This window comes from Hyperoodon ampullatus (genome assembly GCF_949752795.1).
Source record: "Hyperoodon ampullatus genome assembly, chromosome: 9".
Lineage (NCBI taxonomy): Eukaryota > Metazoa > Chordata > Mammalia > Artiodactyla > Ziphiidae > Hyperoodon > Hyperoodon ampullatus.
In genome coordinates, this window is record NC_136922.1 from 66,988,673 (window position 1) to 67,006,469 (window position 17,797).

At 36.9% G+C, this 17,797-nt stretch overlaps 1 protein-coding gene across 1 annotated transcript in view; it reads right to left on the reverse strand.

The window, feature by feature from the left end:
* The window catches only part of HERPUD2 (HERPUD family member 2), a gene marked incomplete at both ends in the record, with an annotated part of 44,475 nt that overhangs the window by 487 nt on the left and 26,191 nt on the right, over positions 1 to 17,797 (reverse strand). The window contains 4 exons of the mRNA XM_079711198.1: positions 131 to 248; positions 944 to 1,267; positions 4,048 to 4,170; positions 15,011 to 15,165. Of these exons, the coding sequence (XP_079567324.1) occupies positions 131 to 248; positions 944 to 1,267; positions 4,048 to 4,170; positions 15,011 to 15,165 (720 nt within the window). The remainder of the gene's footprint in view (positions 1 to 130; positions 249 to 943; positions 1,268 to 4,047; positions 4,171 to 15,010; positions 15,166 to 17,797) is intronic.

The window sequence follows — 17,797 nt, forward strand, 5'->3', positions numbered from 1 at the left end:
TGAAACCACACGTTTACATGTTAACTTTTCTTCAATACTATGGAATACCCTGAGTCTTTTATTATGTTGGTCTCATACAGTGCTGAAGAAACATCTATATTTAAAGTATACGAAAACCTCATTAGCATACCATTTCTTCAAGTTCTAGATTGTTTGCATTCTGCACATCATTATTGACTTCGGCATTATTGTTGGGAGCCTGTTGCTGACCTCCTTCTTGCCTAAAAGGAAACCATCCAGCTTGGTGTCTGCTCAGTAAAGAGAAAAGAAAATAATTCACAACTGTTTTTATTTGTAACACTATCAAACATTAGTGTCCTACAAGAGAAAAATGATTAGAACTATGATAAATGAAAAGACCAAATCTACTTCAGGCCAAGAACTACCCCTCTCAAAGCAGTGACAGGAAAACAGGAATCAATTTAAATCTAAAGTTTATCATGAGCTTAACTGACTCTATGCTAGATATTAAGACATATCAGGAGTCATAAAATCATTTTTTGATATTTTTCAAAATGAAATTCAACTAGATATTTGTTTGCCTCTTGGGACAAAGAGGGGGCAAGGGACAGTTAGTCTGCTTATGAAAAAAAATCTGACCTAAACCTATAGGACTTACTATTGATAACTATAATTAATTAAAAAGCATATCTTTTGCAAGACTGCATCATACACACCTCAAGTTCTAAATAATTGATAGAGCATGTCTAACTGAACTAACAATTTTTATAAAAGACAGTAAAGGAAAAAATCTGCTTCTAGACAATTCTGATAAACGTTCTTACGTAACATAACCTGCTTTGCTTTTGATGCCAGATATCTGAAGGCCAACATTCATATTCCTTCACTCAACATTCACAACAGACTACCACATGCCAGATTCCGTGCTGAACAGTTTTAGAAAGTAATTAAAAGAAACCACAAAAAGTGAATGATCACTCACAAATAAACCAGTAGCATGGCTCCCATTACCATGATAAACCGACTAAAAGAAGAATAGAAGTACACAATGCTAAGGAGAATTGCGGCTCGTGAGAACGTGTACATCCAGTCTAGCCAGTCTCGATTGAAGTCTTCTTCGTTTAGCACTGGACCTCCCTGTGCATTCATTTGAACATTCTCATTCATGGGTCGATTTTCTTGGGCCACTAGGTTTGGAGCTGGTGGGGGTTCTTCTCCGGGAACGTGTGCCAGATTTAGAGGCTGTGAAGCAGCAGGCTGGGCTGGGTTGGCATTTGATGTGGCCTGAGCTGAAACTGCAGCTTGACTGAAATATTCACCAAAATAAATATTAAAAAGAAAAAAACATTTATATACTATATTTTTCAAAGCTTCCTGGGAAGTCATATGTATTTGTCATAAACCTAATATGGGATATCACAACTCCCGCACCTCATTTCCTAGGTAAGCATAATTCCCAGTGGAAAAGTGGAGCCAACATGGACGGCAGGAGTAGCTCAGGGAAGGATGTTCTCCCAGCTTGGTAGTCTAGGTTAGCAGGGGAGAGGTGGAAGAGATAAGAACAGCCATGTGATCACTACTGTTTCTCTCTTTCACTAAATTGTAAGGTAATGACCAGATCTTTTTCCAAAACTTTTCACTAATGGCCTCTTTTGCTCTTCTACACACCCACCACCTGTTCCTTAGACCCTTGTTTTGAAAGATTTGTCTAAAAAAGTACATTAATCGGGGCTTCCCTGGTGGCGCAGTGGTTGAGAGTCCGCCTGCCGATGCAGGGGACGCAGGTTTGTGCCCCGGTCCGGGAAGATCCTACATGCCGCGGAGCGGCTGGGCCCGTGAGCCATGGCCGCTGAGCCTGCGCGTCCGGAGCCTGTGCTCCGCAACGGGAGAGGCCACAACAGTGAGAGGCCCGCATACCGCAAAAAAAAAAAAAAAAAAGTACATTAATCATTACCCTGTGTGTCCACTCTCAGTGATAAAAGATTTGTATTAGTATTTTAAGATATTAACGAGATCCAGGTAACAATCCCTCAACCCCAATCCTGACTTTTGGGAACTCCATCTGGAGAACACTGGTGTAGGTCCTTATTAAGTTATGAAGAACTGTGGTCCTGAAGTTTGCTTATAATTTGATTGCTTAAAAGTCAGAACAAATTTTCCTGTAAAAGACTCCCGGTAAAATGATAATATATCTGAAATTTGCTTTAAATTATTTAGCAAAGGGGGGAAAGTCGTAGAACCAGATTGTCATGAATTGATAAATGTTGAAAAGCTGGGTGATGAGAACACAGGGATTCATTTCACTCTTCTATCTTTTTATATGTTGAAATTTTTCTACAATAAAGTTTTAAAATCAAGATAGCAAAATAAAATAAAATAGAAGTTTTCCAGGCTACAAAAGCCTATTTAAGCCAGCTATCTAATACATTGTATATGTAGAGGGTTCTTTCATTTCCAAAATACTTCCTATCTCATGGACATTCTGATTCATAGGTGAGTTATTTCATTAAATGTGAAAACTTGAGGCTCAGAAGTTAAATGATGTACATAAGGTTATATGATTCAGTAGCAAACTACGATAAGCCCCACTTATCTTACACAGTTCTTTTGAGGTTATAAACAAGACAAGGGGTGTAAAGCATCTAGTGGAGTACTAAGGACAAAGCAGTCACTCAAATGATAACCATTACTATGGCGACAGGTAAGGTATAAAGAGCCTTCCTGGAGCCAAGGGGTTATACAGGAGAGCATTAGGATATGAAGTTAATAAAGCAGGTTAGCTTCATGGGGTAAGGTCTAGAGGAAGGATAAGGATACAGACTTCACACTGTAGGCAAGAGAGCCATCAAATGTTTTAGGGGATGGAGAATGACAGACTCAATTATGTGTTACACAAATTAACCTGGCAGTAGTACAATGAAATATAGTAAAGAGCCTAAAAGGAGAAAAAGCGATTGCAGTAAAGTGGGTCTAATATTAGAAAAGATCTGCACAAAATATTGGAAGTAAGATATAGGGAAGGACGGAAGCTAGAAACAACATACTAACTCATCTTGGTAAGTTGTTGGATTCAGGGATAATAGAAGCCAGAATCAAAGCTCACTAAGGTGAAGAGCTTGGAGGATGATTAAGAAGAGACAGTATCACTGACAAGGAAGTCAAGAAGGAGAATGCACTTAAGAGGATGGTGCAGTTAAATTTCAGACATACTGCATTTAAGGGAAAGGCAAATTTCTCTATGGGAATCTCCAACAATTAAGTGGAGACACAAGAGGAGGCACAGGAGATGAAGAACGGGAGTCATCACAGAAAGCTAACAACTAAGGCCACGGAAAAAGGAAATCCAAGATGACTGGCCCAGGACTGAATCCTATCTTCCCTACCAGACTGAGTATCACAAGGCACATGGTAGGTATACAAATACGTAACTGAACAAGAAATGTTACCATTTAGAAAAAGGGGAAAAGCAAAGGACACAAAATGAGTGATCAGAAAGAGAAAAAGAATGAAGAGGATGACAGAATCACAGAAACAAGGACAGGAAAACGTTAAAGAGAAGCTAGAAATGTTAAATGAACACACAGGAAGTCCAGAAGAAAGAAAACCGAGAAACTGTATTTGGTACTAAGATTGTTCCATGCTGATCAGAAGCAAGACTTACTAAAATACCAACAGTCCAGAAAGCATATTAGCCACAACTGAGCCCTACATTAATATGAGCCTCCCTGACATATGATTCTTTCTATTCCCTTTTTTATTCGACATCCTACCTTCACGTAGATTTGCTGCCTTCCAGTGAAACTTTCCTAAGTTTTCTCCTCTTAAATAGATAAAATGTTCTATTAAAGAAAGCACCTGAATACTGCTAAATATAATTAGGGGAGAGAGAGAGAAGCACAGAATAGGTTTAGTTGATGTGAACAGGATGTGAACCCTTTTTCCTTTAGCCAAATACTTTAAAATAATTTTTAAAAACCAATGAAACACATCAGTAAATGAAATTCCAAATCAACTTATACTTAGAATCAAAAAGAAAATAAAGCAAATAGCACAATGAGTAAAAAAAATAAACTCAAATTAACTTACTATTGCATATAATACTGATGCGCATACATCTGTTGCCACCATAGCATCTGCAGTGGGCTGAAAGCGGGATACACTGGGAATCCAGCCGGAACAGCCTGCCCAGGAAGCTGGTTGTCTACATTTCTGAAATAGAGTAATAAAGAAATGCCTTTTAATGCTCCAGAAGAAGTTGAAAGCATTTCTCTACATTTTTATTTCTGAACAAGTAATCCATTGACAAAACGTATTAAATCTTAATGAAAACTACTTATTTTCAGCATTCCTCAAGTAAGACATTATAGCTTATGTAAGATGACCCTGACCCCAAGTATACAGAACAAGTAACATCACAGCCCAATTTTAATGGAAAAATAAAGCAAATGTGTGGCCAGATTAAACATCTGCTATCTTCTCATTTCAGCACAGAAGTCAAAAAATACTTTCATTACATTTTTAGTACATTCTTCTTGAGAACCAAAACCCTAAACTTGGGGGAGTTAGCAAAAGGATATTTTACATTAGTAATAAAATATTATTTAAAACATAGCACCTATCAACTGTAAAATAAAAAATGAACATTATTAAAATCTGTAAAATATTTTTTAGTTAAATAACCAAGATTAGCAGAACATATTTATACATGCATTCCTAAAGTAGATTAAAATTCTATTAATTCAGTAAAATTTGTGGGTGGTCACATTTAACTTTCCCTTTTTTTTTTTTTTTTTTTTTTGTGGTACGCGGGCCTCTCACTGTTGTGGTCTCTCCCGTTGTGGAGCACAGGCTCCGGATGCGCAGGCTCAGCGGCCATGGCTCATGGGCCCAGCCGCTCCGCGGCATGTGGGATCTTCCCGGACTGGGGCAAGAACCTGTGTCCCCTGCGTCGGCAGACGGACCCTCAACCACTGCGCCACCAGGGAAGCCCACATTTAACTTTTCTATGCCTCAGTTTCCTCATCTCTAAAATGGGGCTAATAATATACTCTTCCTCACAGGGTCGCTAGTCTGTACTCAGTAAATGTTAGCTATTTTTATTTTTACTCTCCCCTACCACTAACTCTGAACATGACTTCAAAGTGTGTAATGTGAGGTTTGCAGAAATACGCATACCTCAAGACAACTACAGGGATAAACATATAAGTAAATGCAGAATTTGTGAATTTTGTAACTCTCCTTTTCTTCATATTACTTGAATTTTATCTTAGCTAATATTAGTTTGATCTATCCAGGGTGAGACAAGAATAATTAACAAATTCATGAAGTTTAATTTTTTTTTTTTTTTTTTTTTTTTTTGTGGTACGCGGGCCTCTCGCTGTTGCGGCCTCACCCGTTGTGGAGCACAGGCTCCGGTCGCGCAGGCTCAGCGGCCATGGTTCACAGGCCAAGCCGCTCCGCGGTATGTGGGATCTTCCCAGACCGGGGCACGAACCCGTGTCCCCTGCATCGGCAGGCGGACTCTCAACCACTGCGCCACCAGGGAAGCCCCATGAAGTTTAATTTTATATTCTAAAGACTGTTAACATGCAATTAGTAAAAATTGATTATAGAACCTAATTTAGAAGAGCTTGGGAGGCTAAGACTTATCAACAAACTGTACTGAAGGCAACTTGGTGCTAGATTAAGGCATCAACTCTCCTGCATGTAACCTGAAATTTCCTCATCCTTGGAGGAATAATAGGAGCCATACAGTGGCTCCCATCCTCAGAAGATGCTCCTGCCTCCTGAATGCAGCCCTCCCCACTACTTCCCAAGCTTTCCCACATACTGAATGAAGAAGGAAAAGCAGAGAATCCTCCATGAGAGTTCCTCCCAGCTCTTGATAAACAAGTCCTGTATAAGAAGAGGAAAAGAACCTTACCCCACCTATACATTTTAAAAGATATCAATTAGGGATCAAATCTGGAGAGAAAGCCATACCACTGGAGCAGAGACATATTATAAAACATTTACATAAATGTTTTGGCATTTGTATAAATGCTGTTAGCATTTCCCCCAGTGAACTGACGCATCTAAGCAAAATGAAAACTATCTAAATCAAGTATTAGCCATAATATTAGTCAGTATCTAGGTATATATTTAAATTTTCTTTGTATTTCCAACTAAGAAAAAACTCATCCCCCTAAAATAGAACTCAACCAATCTCTACCACTAAGAGGAAATATAACCTCACACAAGTCCATTACTTCAACTGTTAAATGTGAAGGCTGGACTTTGTCACTGTTTTTAAAGGTCAAGGGAAGAAAAGGCCACTAACAATCACTTAGAAAAAATTACTATAGCTTCCCACCTCACCTTCCTGCAGCCAAAAACATAAATGTGATTACTGAAACTATGTTGTCAAGAAAATAAATAAATTCCCCTAGATGATTCCCATATGCTTCTTCCCTTTCTCACCAATAAGTTAAAAACTACTGGACTGTATAATTGCTAAGGTACATTCCAGGCCCAGGTTGGTATACTACAACTTTCCACTGTGTTAATTATCCTTCAAACAAGATGTTATATATTTGGTACTCTATAGAAAACAAGAAAAAAGAGTTTTATTTGATATGAAATTATAAAGTTACTGTTAAAGCACATAATAATAGAGTAGTGAAACATATTACATAAGAATTTAATATATTCTAGAGGATGCATCATTAAATACCACAATAGAGAATTATTATTTGGAGCTGAGAAAAGTGATGACCAAATTGGTGGTTGGGGGAAGGGAGTTTAAAGGTTCACCTCATTCCATATTCAAATGAGTTTCAAGTAGACTAAAAGTATTGAGTTAAACCACAGATAATCTAGATGCAATTAGAATTGACTATTTACCAAAACTATGGAAGGAGGAAGACTTTCCTAACTTATAAACAATAGAAGAAAGCACAAAAAAGATAACGAATTTGACAACATAAAATTTAAAGATACTGGGCTTCCCTGGTGGCGCAGTGGTTGAGAGTCCACCTGCCGATGCAGGGGACACGGGTTCGTGCCCCGGTCCAGGAAGATCCCACATGCCGTGGAGTGGCTAGGCCCGTGAGCCATGGACGCTGAGCTTGCGCGTCCAGAGCCTGTGCTCCGCAATGGGAGAGGCCACAACAGTGAGAGGCCCGCGTACCACAAAAAAAAAAAAAAAAAAAAAATCACAGTAAGATTCAGTTTCTGTCATAAGAAAATCATTTGTAAAATACATTCTGGAGCATCCTCTGTGCCTGTTTCCTTATATAGGTATGAGAACATTTCCTATCCCATAGGGTTGTTAAATTATATATATATATTAAGCACATCAATGTCTGGTACAAAGTAAGGAAATATTAATAAAATATTGTTATTATCATTGCTAGGGAGGGAAATATAATGATGTGTTCACCAAAATCTGTGCTTTCCTCCTATAGTTTAACACCTTGAGTATTTGCTGGGAACTGTGGCTCCCCAGCTAGGGACTACATTTCCTAGGTCCTCTGGCAATTCATTGAGCTATGTGGCTAGTTCTTGCTCATGTAATCAGTGACAGTGGAATATATCACTTCTAGGCCAAGGTATTTACAAAGTAGGTGTGTTTCCCTACGCTCCTTTCTCCATTTGCCAAGTACATACAGATGAACAGATGAACTCCAAGATTTTATGAATCTTTTTTCTAATTTTAATTTTATATTATAGTTGATTAACAATGATGTGTTAGTTACAGGTGTACAGCAAAGTGATTCAGTTATACCCATACAAGTATCCACTCTTTCTCAAATTCTTGTACCATTTAGGTTATTACAGAATATTGAACCGAGTTCCCTGCGCTATACAGTAGATCCTTCTTGGTTATCTATTTTCAATGTAGTAATGTGTACATGTCAATCCCAAACTCCCAATCTATCCCTCCCTTTTTTATTTTTTATTTATTTATTTTTTTGGCAGTGTAGCTTGCGGGAAAGCTTAGTTACCCGACCAGGGATAGAACCCGGGCCCTGGCAGTGAAAGAACCAAGTCCTACCACTAGACTGCCAGGGAATTCCCTTATGAGTCTTGAAAAGCCATGAAAGTGAAAAAACCCTGGGTCTTTGAATCACCAGATGGTGAAAAATCACCTACAGGGGATTAAACACTAGAATCAGACTACTACATGAGTAAGAAGCAAACTTCTATGATGTTAAGATTCTAAGATTTGTTAATTACATTATTATTTATCATCTGTCAAAATGTTTTATAAAAGTGAGTTAATAAAATTCATATTTTCCACATAAACTAAAGTAAAAAAAAATAAATAAAAATAAGTTGAACTTTAACTGAATTTAATCAAGCTCTAGATCTAACTACCAGTTTACAGGCAACCTGTGAAAACAAAGGAAAATATTAATGATGCCACAAGGATGTAGTGAGCCGAATCTAGACTACTATGGGAAATTACATAGAACAACAGAAAAGGCATAAAGTCAAAGAAGGTAGGGATAGGGATTAGATTAGAAGAGCCTTAAGAAACATCAACCAAATGCAGTAGGTCAATCTCTTTCAATACTGATCCAATCAAAACAACCATAAAAAGACATTCGAGACAATCAGGGAAAATGGATCATGAATTGGATATTAAATGATATTAAATTTTTTAAAATTTTGTTGAGTGTTCTAATGGTATTGTGATTCTTAGTCCATATCTGTCACGTCTGTTACAGATACACAGTATTTACAGATGAAGTGATATGATGTCTACATTTTACTTTAGAAATAAATACTCCAGCCCAAGAAAAAAAGGAGGAGCAAGGCGGAATGGTTGAAGAATCGTAGTCTATTAATAGTTGCTGAAGCTGGATGTTAGGTAAGTAAGGGTTTCTTATAATAGACATTCATTAGTATGCTTTTTAAAGTTAAGAATTATAAAGGAGAGGAGATGAAAGGAACTAGAAACTTCAACAATCAGGGACAAATTCTTTCATAGAAAACCTGCATGGAATCCCCACTTCGTTTCCAGAATATGCCTTTTCAAGACTTTCCACACTGCTTTGTTCTCCTCTGCTGAACCTCCCTTAAAATCAGCCAAAATGTTACCAACTATGAAGCCCTCCCCCTTCCTCCAAGCAGAGACAGTCACTCCCTCCTCCAGGCTCCTGCAGAACTTTTTCAAGACCATGATAGCACATCAATGAATGTCAGTTTATTTGCCGATCTGACCTACTTCCATTGAGGGCAACTACACAATTCATTTTCCTGTCTTCATTGCCCAGCTACAGCAAATTCTAAAGTAAACTTTTCCTGAATAAAGCCACAAGGTCCTCATACAGACAAATATGCTTATTCAGTCACCAATACTTAAAATCTGGCCAACAGGTCTTACTAGGGAAAAGTTTTAAACGGGAGAGCAGAGGGGAGAGAACCACCATTATAAATGAAGTCAAAATACAAATGGTAAGCTAGGAAATTATATTGAAACAAATGACATACAAAATATTCACTTCAAGACAGTTAACACAGACTTTCAAGTCAGATATGGATTTGAATTTTAGTCCTGCTACTGACCACTTCTGTGAACTTAGGCAGGCTACATAACCTTTCATCCTTCTTCTCCTCATCCGTAAAATGGGAGAGAATAGTACCTAGACCACAGAGTTGGTAAAAAGTTCAATGAAATAAAGCATGTATAAGTGCTTAATACAATGCTTAGCCTGAGCTAAGTGCTCAATAAGCATTAATTATTAATATCCTTTTAGATAAAGAACTGTCACAAATGAACTTTTTAAAATACCAACATGCCAACAAATAAGCATTTCACAAAACAAAAGGAATGTCTCTTTATCGTATCTCAGGTTAAAACAAGGACATCCCAACTTATCATACTGGGAAGTACATATCTGTAATGGTATGGTGAATCGGGCTCTTTTAACAACTGCTATTGGAAAAGTAAACTGGTATAACTTTTCTTTTTTATGGCTGAATAGTATTCCATTGTGTAAATATGTACCATGATTTCTTTATCCATTAATCTACCTATGGACACTTAGGCTGCTTCCTTATCATGGCTATTGTAAATAATGCTGCAGTGAACATGGGGGTACATATATCTCTTCAAATTAAGTATTTTCATTTTCTTCAGACAAATACTCTGAAGTGAAATTGATGGATCATATGGTAGTTCTATTTTTAATTTTCTGAGGAAACTCCATAATGTCTTCCATAGTGGCTACACCAATTTACATTCCCAACAACAGTGCACAAGGGTACCCTTTTCTCCACGATCCTGACCAACACTTGTTATTTGTTGTCTTTTTAATAATAGCCATTCTGACAGGTGCGAGGTGGTATCTCATTGTGGTTTTGACTTGCACTGCCCTGATGATTAGTGATGTTGAGCATCTTTTCATGTACCTGCTGGCCATCTGTATGTCTTCTTGGGAAAAAGTCTATTCAGATCCTCTGCCCATTTTTTAATTGGATTGCTTGTGTTTTTGCTATTGTATGAGTTCTTTATATATTTTGGATATTAACCCCTTATCAAATATATGATTTGCAAATATTTTCTCCCATTCAGTAGGTTGCCTTTTCATTTTGTTGATGATTTCCTTTGCTGTGCAGAAGCTTTTTAGTCTGATGTAATCCCATTTATTTTTGCTTTTGTTGTCAAATCTAAAAAATCATCACCAAGTCCAGTGTCAAGGAGCTTATTTTCTTCTAGGAGTTTTATGGTCTCAAGTCTTACATTCAAGTCAAATTCATTTTGAGGTAACTTTTTTTTTTTTGGCCATGCCCCACAGCTTGCAGGATCTTAGTTCCCCAACCAGGGATTGAACCTGTGCTCTCGGCAGTGAAAGCACGGAGTCCTAACCACTGGACTGCCAAGGAATTCCCATTTTGAGTTAATTTTTAAGTATGGTATAAAATAGTAGTCTAGGTTCATTCTTTTGCATGTGGCCTGTTCAGTTTTCCCAACACCATTTATCGAAGAGACTGTCTTTTCCTCATTATATATTATTGCCTCCTTTGTCATAAATTAATTGACTATATATGTATGGGTTTATTTCTGGGTTCTCTATTCTGTTCCATTGATCTATATGTCTGTTTTTATGCCAATACCATATTGTTTTAATTACTGTTACTTTATAGTATAGTCTGAAATCAGGGAGTGTGATGCCTTTAGCTTTGCTCTTCTTTCTCAAGATTGCTTTGGCTATTTGAGGTCTTTTGTGGTTCCACACAAACTTTAGGATTGTTTGTTTTATTTCTGTGAAAAATATCATTTGGAATTTTGATAGGGATTGACTGAATCTACAGGTTGCTTTGAGTAGTATGGACATTTTAACAACACTAATTCTTCTAATCCATGAGCATGGAATATCTTTCCATTTATTTGTGTCTTCAATTTTTTTCATCATTGTCTTATACTTTTCAGTGCATGGCTCTTTCACCTCCTTGGCTAAACTTATTCCTAATACAGACTTTAAATGTTGTAGATTTATATTTGATCTGGAAATATGTCCAGGCTACATTATGCTTTTTTAAAAGGTTCATAAAATAAAATAGTATGATATTTCTATTTAAAAAGTATACTTAGAAAATTATTTGGAAGGAAACTACAAAAATGTTAGCAATAGTTATTTCTGGGTGGTGGGTTATAAGCAATTTTTACTATTAAAAAATCGGATAACACAGAAGGGTACAATGAATAGGTTTTCAGTTTTAGTAATTATAAAACAAGGTTGTTACTATTTCAGGGGGGAAAATTGAGTGTACAAAACAGTGGGTATTCTATAAACCAGTCAGCAGTTTTTGGAGTTAAATAAATATGACAGCACAGCACACTGAGTCCAAAACAGTCAGTCAAGATTTATAAACATGACATTTTAAATGGATAGCCAATGTGGTGATATACATGTACTGTTTGGTCTTCTCATGTTTCCTCAAGATCTTGCTGGGCAAATAATCACCTGCATTAGAGCTTGTTAAAAAGTGAGGTTCCCAGAATGCTGTTAAGTTGGCAGATTCCTAAGCACTACCCTAAACCTAGTGATTCAAAAACTCAGGGAGTAGGGATCAGAATTTACCAATTTTAACAAGTTCACTAAAGATTGAGAGTACTAACCTACATGGTGGAAAACACATGTGACTAGTTAAACATATACTGAAGTCTAAAAAAGGTGTGCAGAGATTATATTTCATTGGTGAATTCTTCAAGGTCACTAAATTACTGCTCTTGTACATTTAAGGCTAAGGCTATGTTCAATAAAATTTACTTAAAGACAGATGTAAAGTCTTCATTAGTAAAAAATTACAACTATAAGATGAAATTAAATCACGTTCATTGTTGAACTGAATAACCTATTTACTGAACTTTCACTTAAATTGTTTTGTAAATCACGAAGTGCTCTTTCCAAATACAGATTCATTTTCCAGCACCTAGCACTGGCATTCATTCAAATGTTTCAGTGTATCAGACTCATAGATGACTATAGATCTGTTTGCTGAATGAATGTACAACATTCATTTATAAATATGAATGAATTTATAAATAACTGCTAACACATGAGTAAACACTTTACATACATGAACTCTTAATCCACACAGAAATCCTGTATGATAAGTAGTGTTATCTCCAGATCATGAGCAAACTGAAATAAAGTAGAGAAGAGACTTGCCCAAGCTAGTCAGTGGTTAGGGCCAGGATTCAAACCAAGGCAGGCTGGCTCCTGAATCTGTACATCCACTAAGCTATACTGCCCTCCTGATTTAAAACATTATTCATCTAGTAATAGATTCCCTAAGTAAAGCTCAAATCTTTAAGGATTTTATTGCTTATCATCTTAATACTCATTTTTAGCAAAATAAACACTATTTCAGATTTTTCTAATCTGTTTTATATACTTCTAAGAGCTAAATGCCTTTGTCTCCAAAGTTTGTTGATTTTCGCAACAGCCTAAAGAAATTATTAATCTTTTCCCAAGATAACCATGTCTTATTCTGAAGATGTGCAACTTTACACACTTTGTTTTGTTTATTACAAAATATATTCACTGTAAGTATGAGAAAGAGTTAAAAATCTTACTGTGCAGAGATAACTATTATTAACATCATTACATATTCTTCCAGGTTTATTATATCCATAATTTTCTCACTTTCTATCACTACCACCGTATTTGGTAAAATATTAGTAAAATCACTCTGTATAAATTGAGAGGAACTGAACTGTCTTACTCTGCAAAAAAGACAGGAAAGGAATCACTGTCATAAGACAGAAAGTATTTTAAGCCATTATTCTATAATGTAAACAATGACAACACTGTTTTTTATAAATAACTAAATTTTGGTTTGTAATAATCATTTTCTGAAAACAAAAATATTGATAGTTTCATAGGATGCTTCATAAAAGTCTACAATCAGCCTCATCTAAACACTTATTTTTAGAAGAAAAACTCAAGAATATGAGACAAATGAGTCTTTTAAATATTTTGCTATATACTCTGCTTTGTTTTTCTGCATTAAGAATTGAATTAAGTTTAAAGTTCTAAGTAGAAAGAACCTGTATGTTATTACATCCTGTCTGGCATAACAGTCAGTGGCTACTCCTTGGTTATATCACTTACTACCATTCTGAGGGGTCCTAGCCATTTCCTTATTTCCAGCCTCACCATCATGGATCTGGAGCACTGTCACACACTGCAGTCCCACAGCATGATATGCAACACAAAACAACTATCACTACCTATTATTCATGTTTCCTTTACTTCAAAAGTACTCTGGTTTCAGACATAACTCAGGTCTAAACTGTATTCTCCAAGATCTTCCTTTCTGAGCTGTCTGAAAGATATGCTGTGGCTGTCGACTGCATTGGCCCCCCTGGAACTACCTAACCCAAGAGGCCTGCTGTAATTGCTAAATATAAGGTAGCCATAGCAAGCTTCTTGAGTAACCTCCTCTAAGAAAGACTCTGGATAACATGCAATGGTTAGCATATCTTCATAATACATCACAGTTTTATTCTACCTCAGTTGTTACCAAGCCTGGCTGATCATAAACACCAGTGGAAGTTTTTAAAAGCATATTACTGGGCCCTATAGTCTTCCAAGAACACCCTTACTCACCCATCTGCTCCCCAGAAGACTAATTTGCATAGACCTATAGTGAGACTGAGTAAAAACAAAAATTTTAGTTACCTAGATCCTTGTTATTCAAAGTATGTTCTAAGCATCAGAAGCATCAGCATCACAGGGGAGCTTGCTGGAAATACAGAATCTCAGGCCCCATAAGACCTACTGAATCAGAACCAGCATCTTAATAAGATCTCCAGGTGATTAGCACAAACATTAAAGACTGAAAAGTACTGCCCTAGACAATTCTAATGTACAGCCAGCTTTCAAAAGCACTGCTCCTGGACTTCCCTGGTGGTGCAGTGGTTAAGAATCTGCCTGCCAATGCAGGGGACACGGGTTCGAGCCCGAGTCCGGGAAGACACCACATGCCATGGAACAACTAAGCCCGTGCGCCACAACTACTAAGCCTGTGCTCTAAAGCCTGCAGGCAACAACTACTGAGCCCGCACGCCTAGAGCCCATGCTCCACAACAAGAGAAGCCACCGCAACGAGAAGCCCGTGCACTGCAACGAAGAGTAGCCCCCGCTTGCCTAAACTAGATAAAATGCCACGTGCAGCAACAAAGACCCAGCGCAGCCAAAAATAAAATAAATAAAATAAATAAATTTAAAAAACAAAACAAAAAACACCATTCACTTTAAAAAAAAAAGCACTGCTCCTGGGAATTCCCTAGTGGTCCAATGGTTAGGACTCCATGCTCTCACTGCAGAGGGCCCGGGGTTCAGTTCCTGATCAGTGAACTAAAATCCCACAAACCGTGTGGGGCAGCCAAAAAAAAAAAAAAAAACACTGCTCCACCTAACCCTCTAATTCTCAAAACATATAATCAGGTATATGAGTAAATTTCAAATGTACTTTGATTACTGAAGGGGGCTACCATGAAAGTCTGGAGTCACAGATTTTTAAGAGGCCCACAGCTATCAGTTTCACTCACCCTTGCATTACATATGGGAACTGATGACTCTGTGCTGGGTCGGTTTGTGCTTGTGGAAGGGTTCGTTGCCTCAATCCTTCTGAGGACGAACTGGTAGCTAAAGACAAGGTTTCTTGACTGGATGATGGAGTTGATGATCCTGACAGATCTGAACTCTACAAACAAAAATGTAATTATTTTTTCAAGGAGATTTAATTCATTACAATCACAATATTATAGACACATTGCTAAAAATGTACTTATGAAATCCCTCTGCAAAAAGTGAATTTTAGAAATTTACTGATTTGACTCCTGTGCCCAACTTAACAGGTAGATATTTTAATTCTTACGAGACTGAAGAGTTTAGAAAATCAAAATCACTTTAATTATACAACATTAGTCCATTTCTCAACTATAAAAGGCTGAGTAGTAATTATATACAAAAAAAATAGCATACAAAATTTGTGAAAATTAAATTCATATAAAGCTCTTTTCATGATGCTTAACACATAGGAAGTGTTTAATAAATGGTGCTAGTAACTGTCACTTAAACAGTTACTATGAACTACTACTGTATAACAGCTACTGTATAACATGCTATATTAGTAGTACATTTGTTTAAAATATTGAGGAACATGCTAGAATTTGGTGTTATCTCTGACATTAACAAGGAACATAACCTTAAAATTCACTTAGGGGCTTCCCTGGTGGCACAGTGGTTGAGAGTCCGCCTGTCGATGCAGGGGACACGGGTTCGTGCCTCGGTCCGGGAGGATCCCACGTGCAGCGGAGCGGCTGGGCCCGTGAGCCATGGCCGCTGAGCCTGCGCGTCCGGAGCCTGTGCTCCACAACGGGAGAGGCCGCAATAGTGAGAGGCCCGCGTACCGCAAAAAAAAAAAAAATTCACTTAACCCCTGAGTCTCAGCTTTCCTATAAAAAATGAGATTGAACTACATTTTCAAGATTTCTCTCAGTTCTAAAATTCTATTAGTTTATAGATACCACCACCAAGTATTGTTTTTTAACAACATGAACAAGATACCAAACGGGATTTTAAAATTCTCATGCTTCAGTGATGTCAGTAACTCACAGATTCAATAACCTCAAACAATATAATCTCTTGAAGACCACCTCAATTTGCTGCTGCTTGAAAATATTTTGTCAAGTGTTTTATGTAAATTTAAAACACAATTACATTTTATATAAATTACCCACTTTAAAAAGCTGGGTACAAAATAATTTCAACATCCTTCCAGGTTCATTAAAATTGCATTTACCTGTACTGCCTTCCTATTTACAGCATGTCTTTTTGCCTCTCTACCTTCCTTAGTCCTGCCATGTGAAAGGTCCCAAGGACACTGGTCTTTTGCAAAACTAACAAAAGGTTTAAGATGTTATTCCACACCACACAGACACCAGAAACCTTACTAGGGAGCCTGATTGTTAGGCACATAACCTGGAAAGTGTTCTTTTTTGGCATGATTTCTTGTAAAAGGGACCATCAAAATATGGTGTTCATTAAAAAATTAATAGAAGAAAGGCCTAGCCATTTGGCAGCACAGCCTAATTTCTCTAGAACTAATTATTTCTGGCCCTTATTGGATAACTCTTTCATGAACAGATTTTTAAGACATTTTCAAGTCCCACTGAAATTTATCTGCCATAAAAAATTAAGAGGAATTCAACTTAATTCTTTGATACTTTTTAGATTTTTAAAACACACCTTAAAAAAACTGAATATATATACTAATGACATGAAATCATGAACGAGGAACCACTAGAAAAGTGAGAAGGTTCTTTGTCAACAAAAACAGGAGCAACACAACTGTGTCCAAAGACTATATACAGAACTCTATGCCAATGCCAGTGTTTTGTCCCTTCTTATGCAAGGTAGGAAACATAGAAAGACCCTTAGGTTTATTGACAAAACATATCTCAATTTAATGTAAGCTAAACTCCCATGGCTGGTACTAGAAAATACCACTGAGGCTATGCTAATTAAATACAGCAACTAGAAGATCTAGTTTTTTAAAGAAGCAGTTAACTGGCAGTATCTATATCACCCATGCCATTCATCCCCTCCTTAAAGTTTTGGCTAGATTCTTGACAAGAAGGAAAGTACACTTAGCAGTACAAAAGTTCTCTGCCCAGGAAGTTTTAAGCAAGCTTCCACTCATCCAGTCCTTTTCTTTCACCTCCAAAAGTGTCACATAAAGCTTTTACGGGAAACCAAAAATAATTTAATATAAAAGGATTTGAGACGGTGTCTCTAAAACTTGTCGACAATATCTAAGTTGAAAAGTTCAACTGGTTTTTAAAATTTCCAAAACAGTTTTAAGCAGATGAAAAAATAAGAAGGGAGAAATGAATACTCAAGTCTGAAAGAACTGAGTAGGTTAAGTAATTATTCCTCCCACAGTTGGAATATAGGCTCAAATGCAATCATTTTAAAAAACAAATTTCTTGACTAAGCAATCTACCAAGAAGATTTAGCAAACTTAAAGTTTAAATAATTTAATCTACCTTGATTAAATATACTATATCAAATACTTTAAATATTTCTGAAATACTGGCCCTAGAGTTTATATTATATAACCATATTATAATTCTGTTTTTTGAGTATTTCAGTAATTAAACCCCTGAAGATTGGATCTATTACTGACCTGCCATATAGCAAATTATAACTCATGGGGAACAGGTTTCAGGGGATAACACTGTGTATGGGATCTCTAAAAATGAAGTTTAAATGCTTAACTTGAGCTGTTCAAAACACAGTCTCACAACCCACAAGAGTGAATTGTTCTGTTT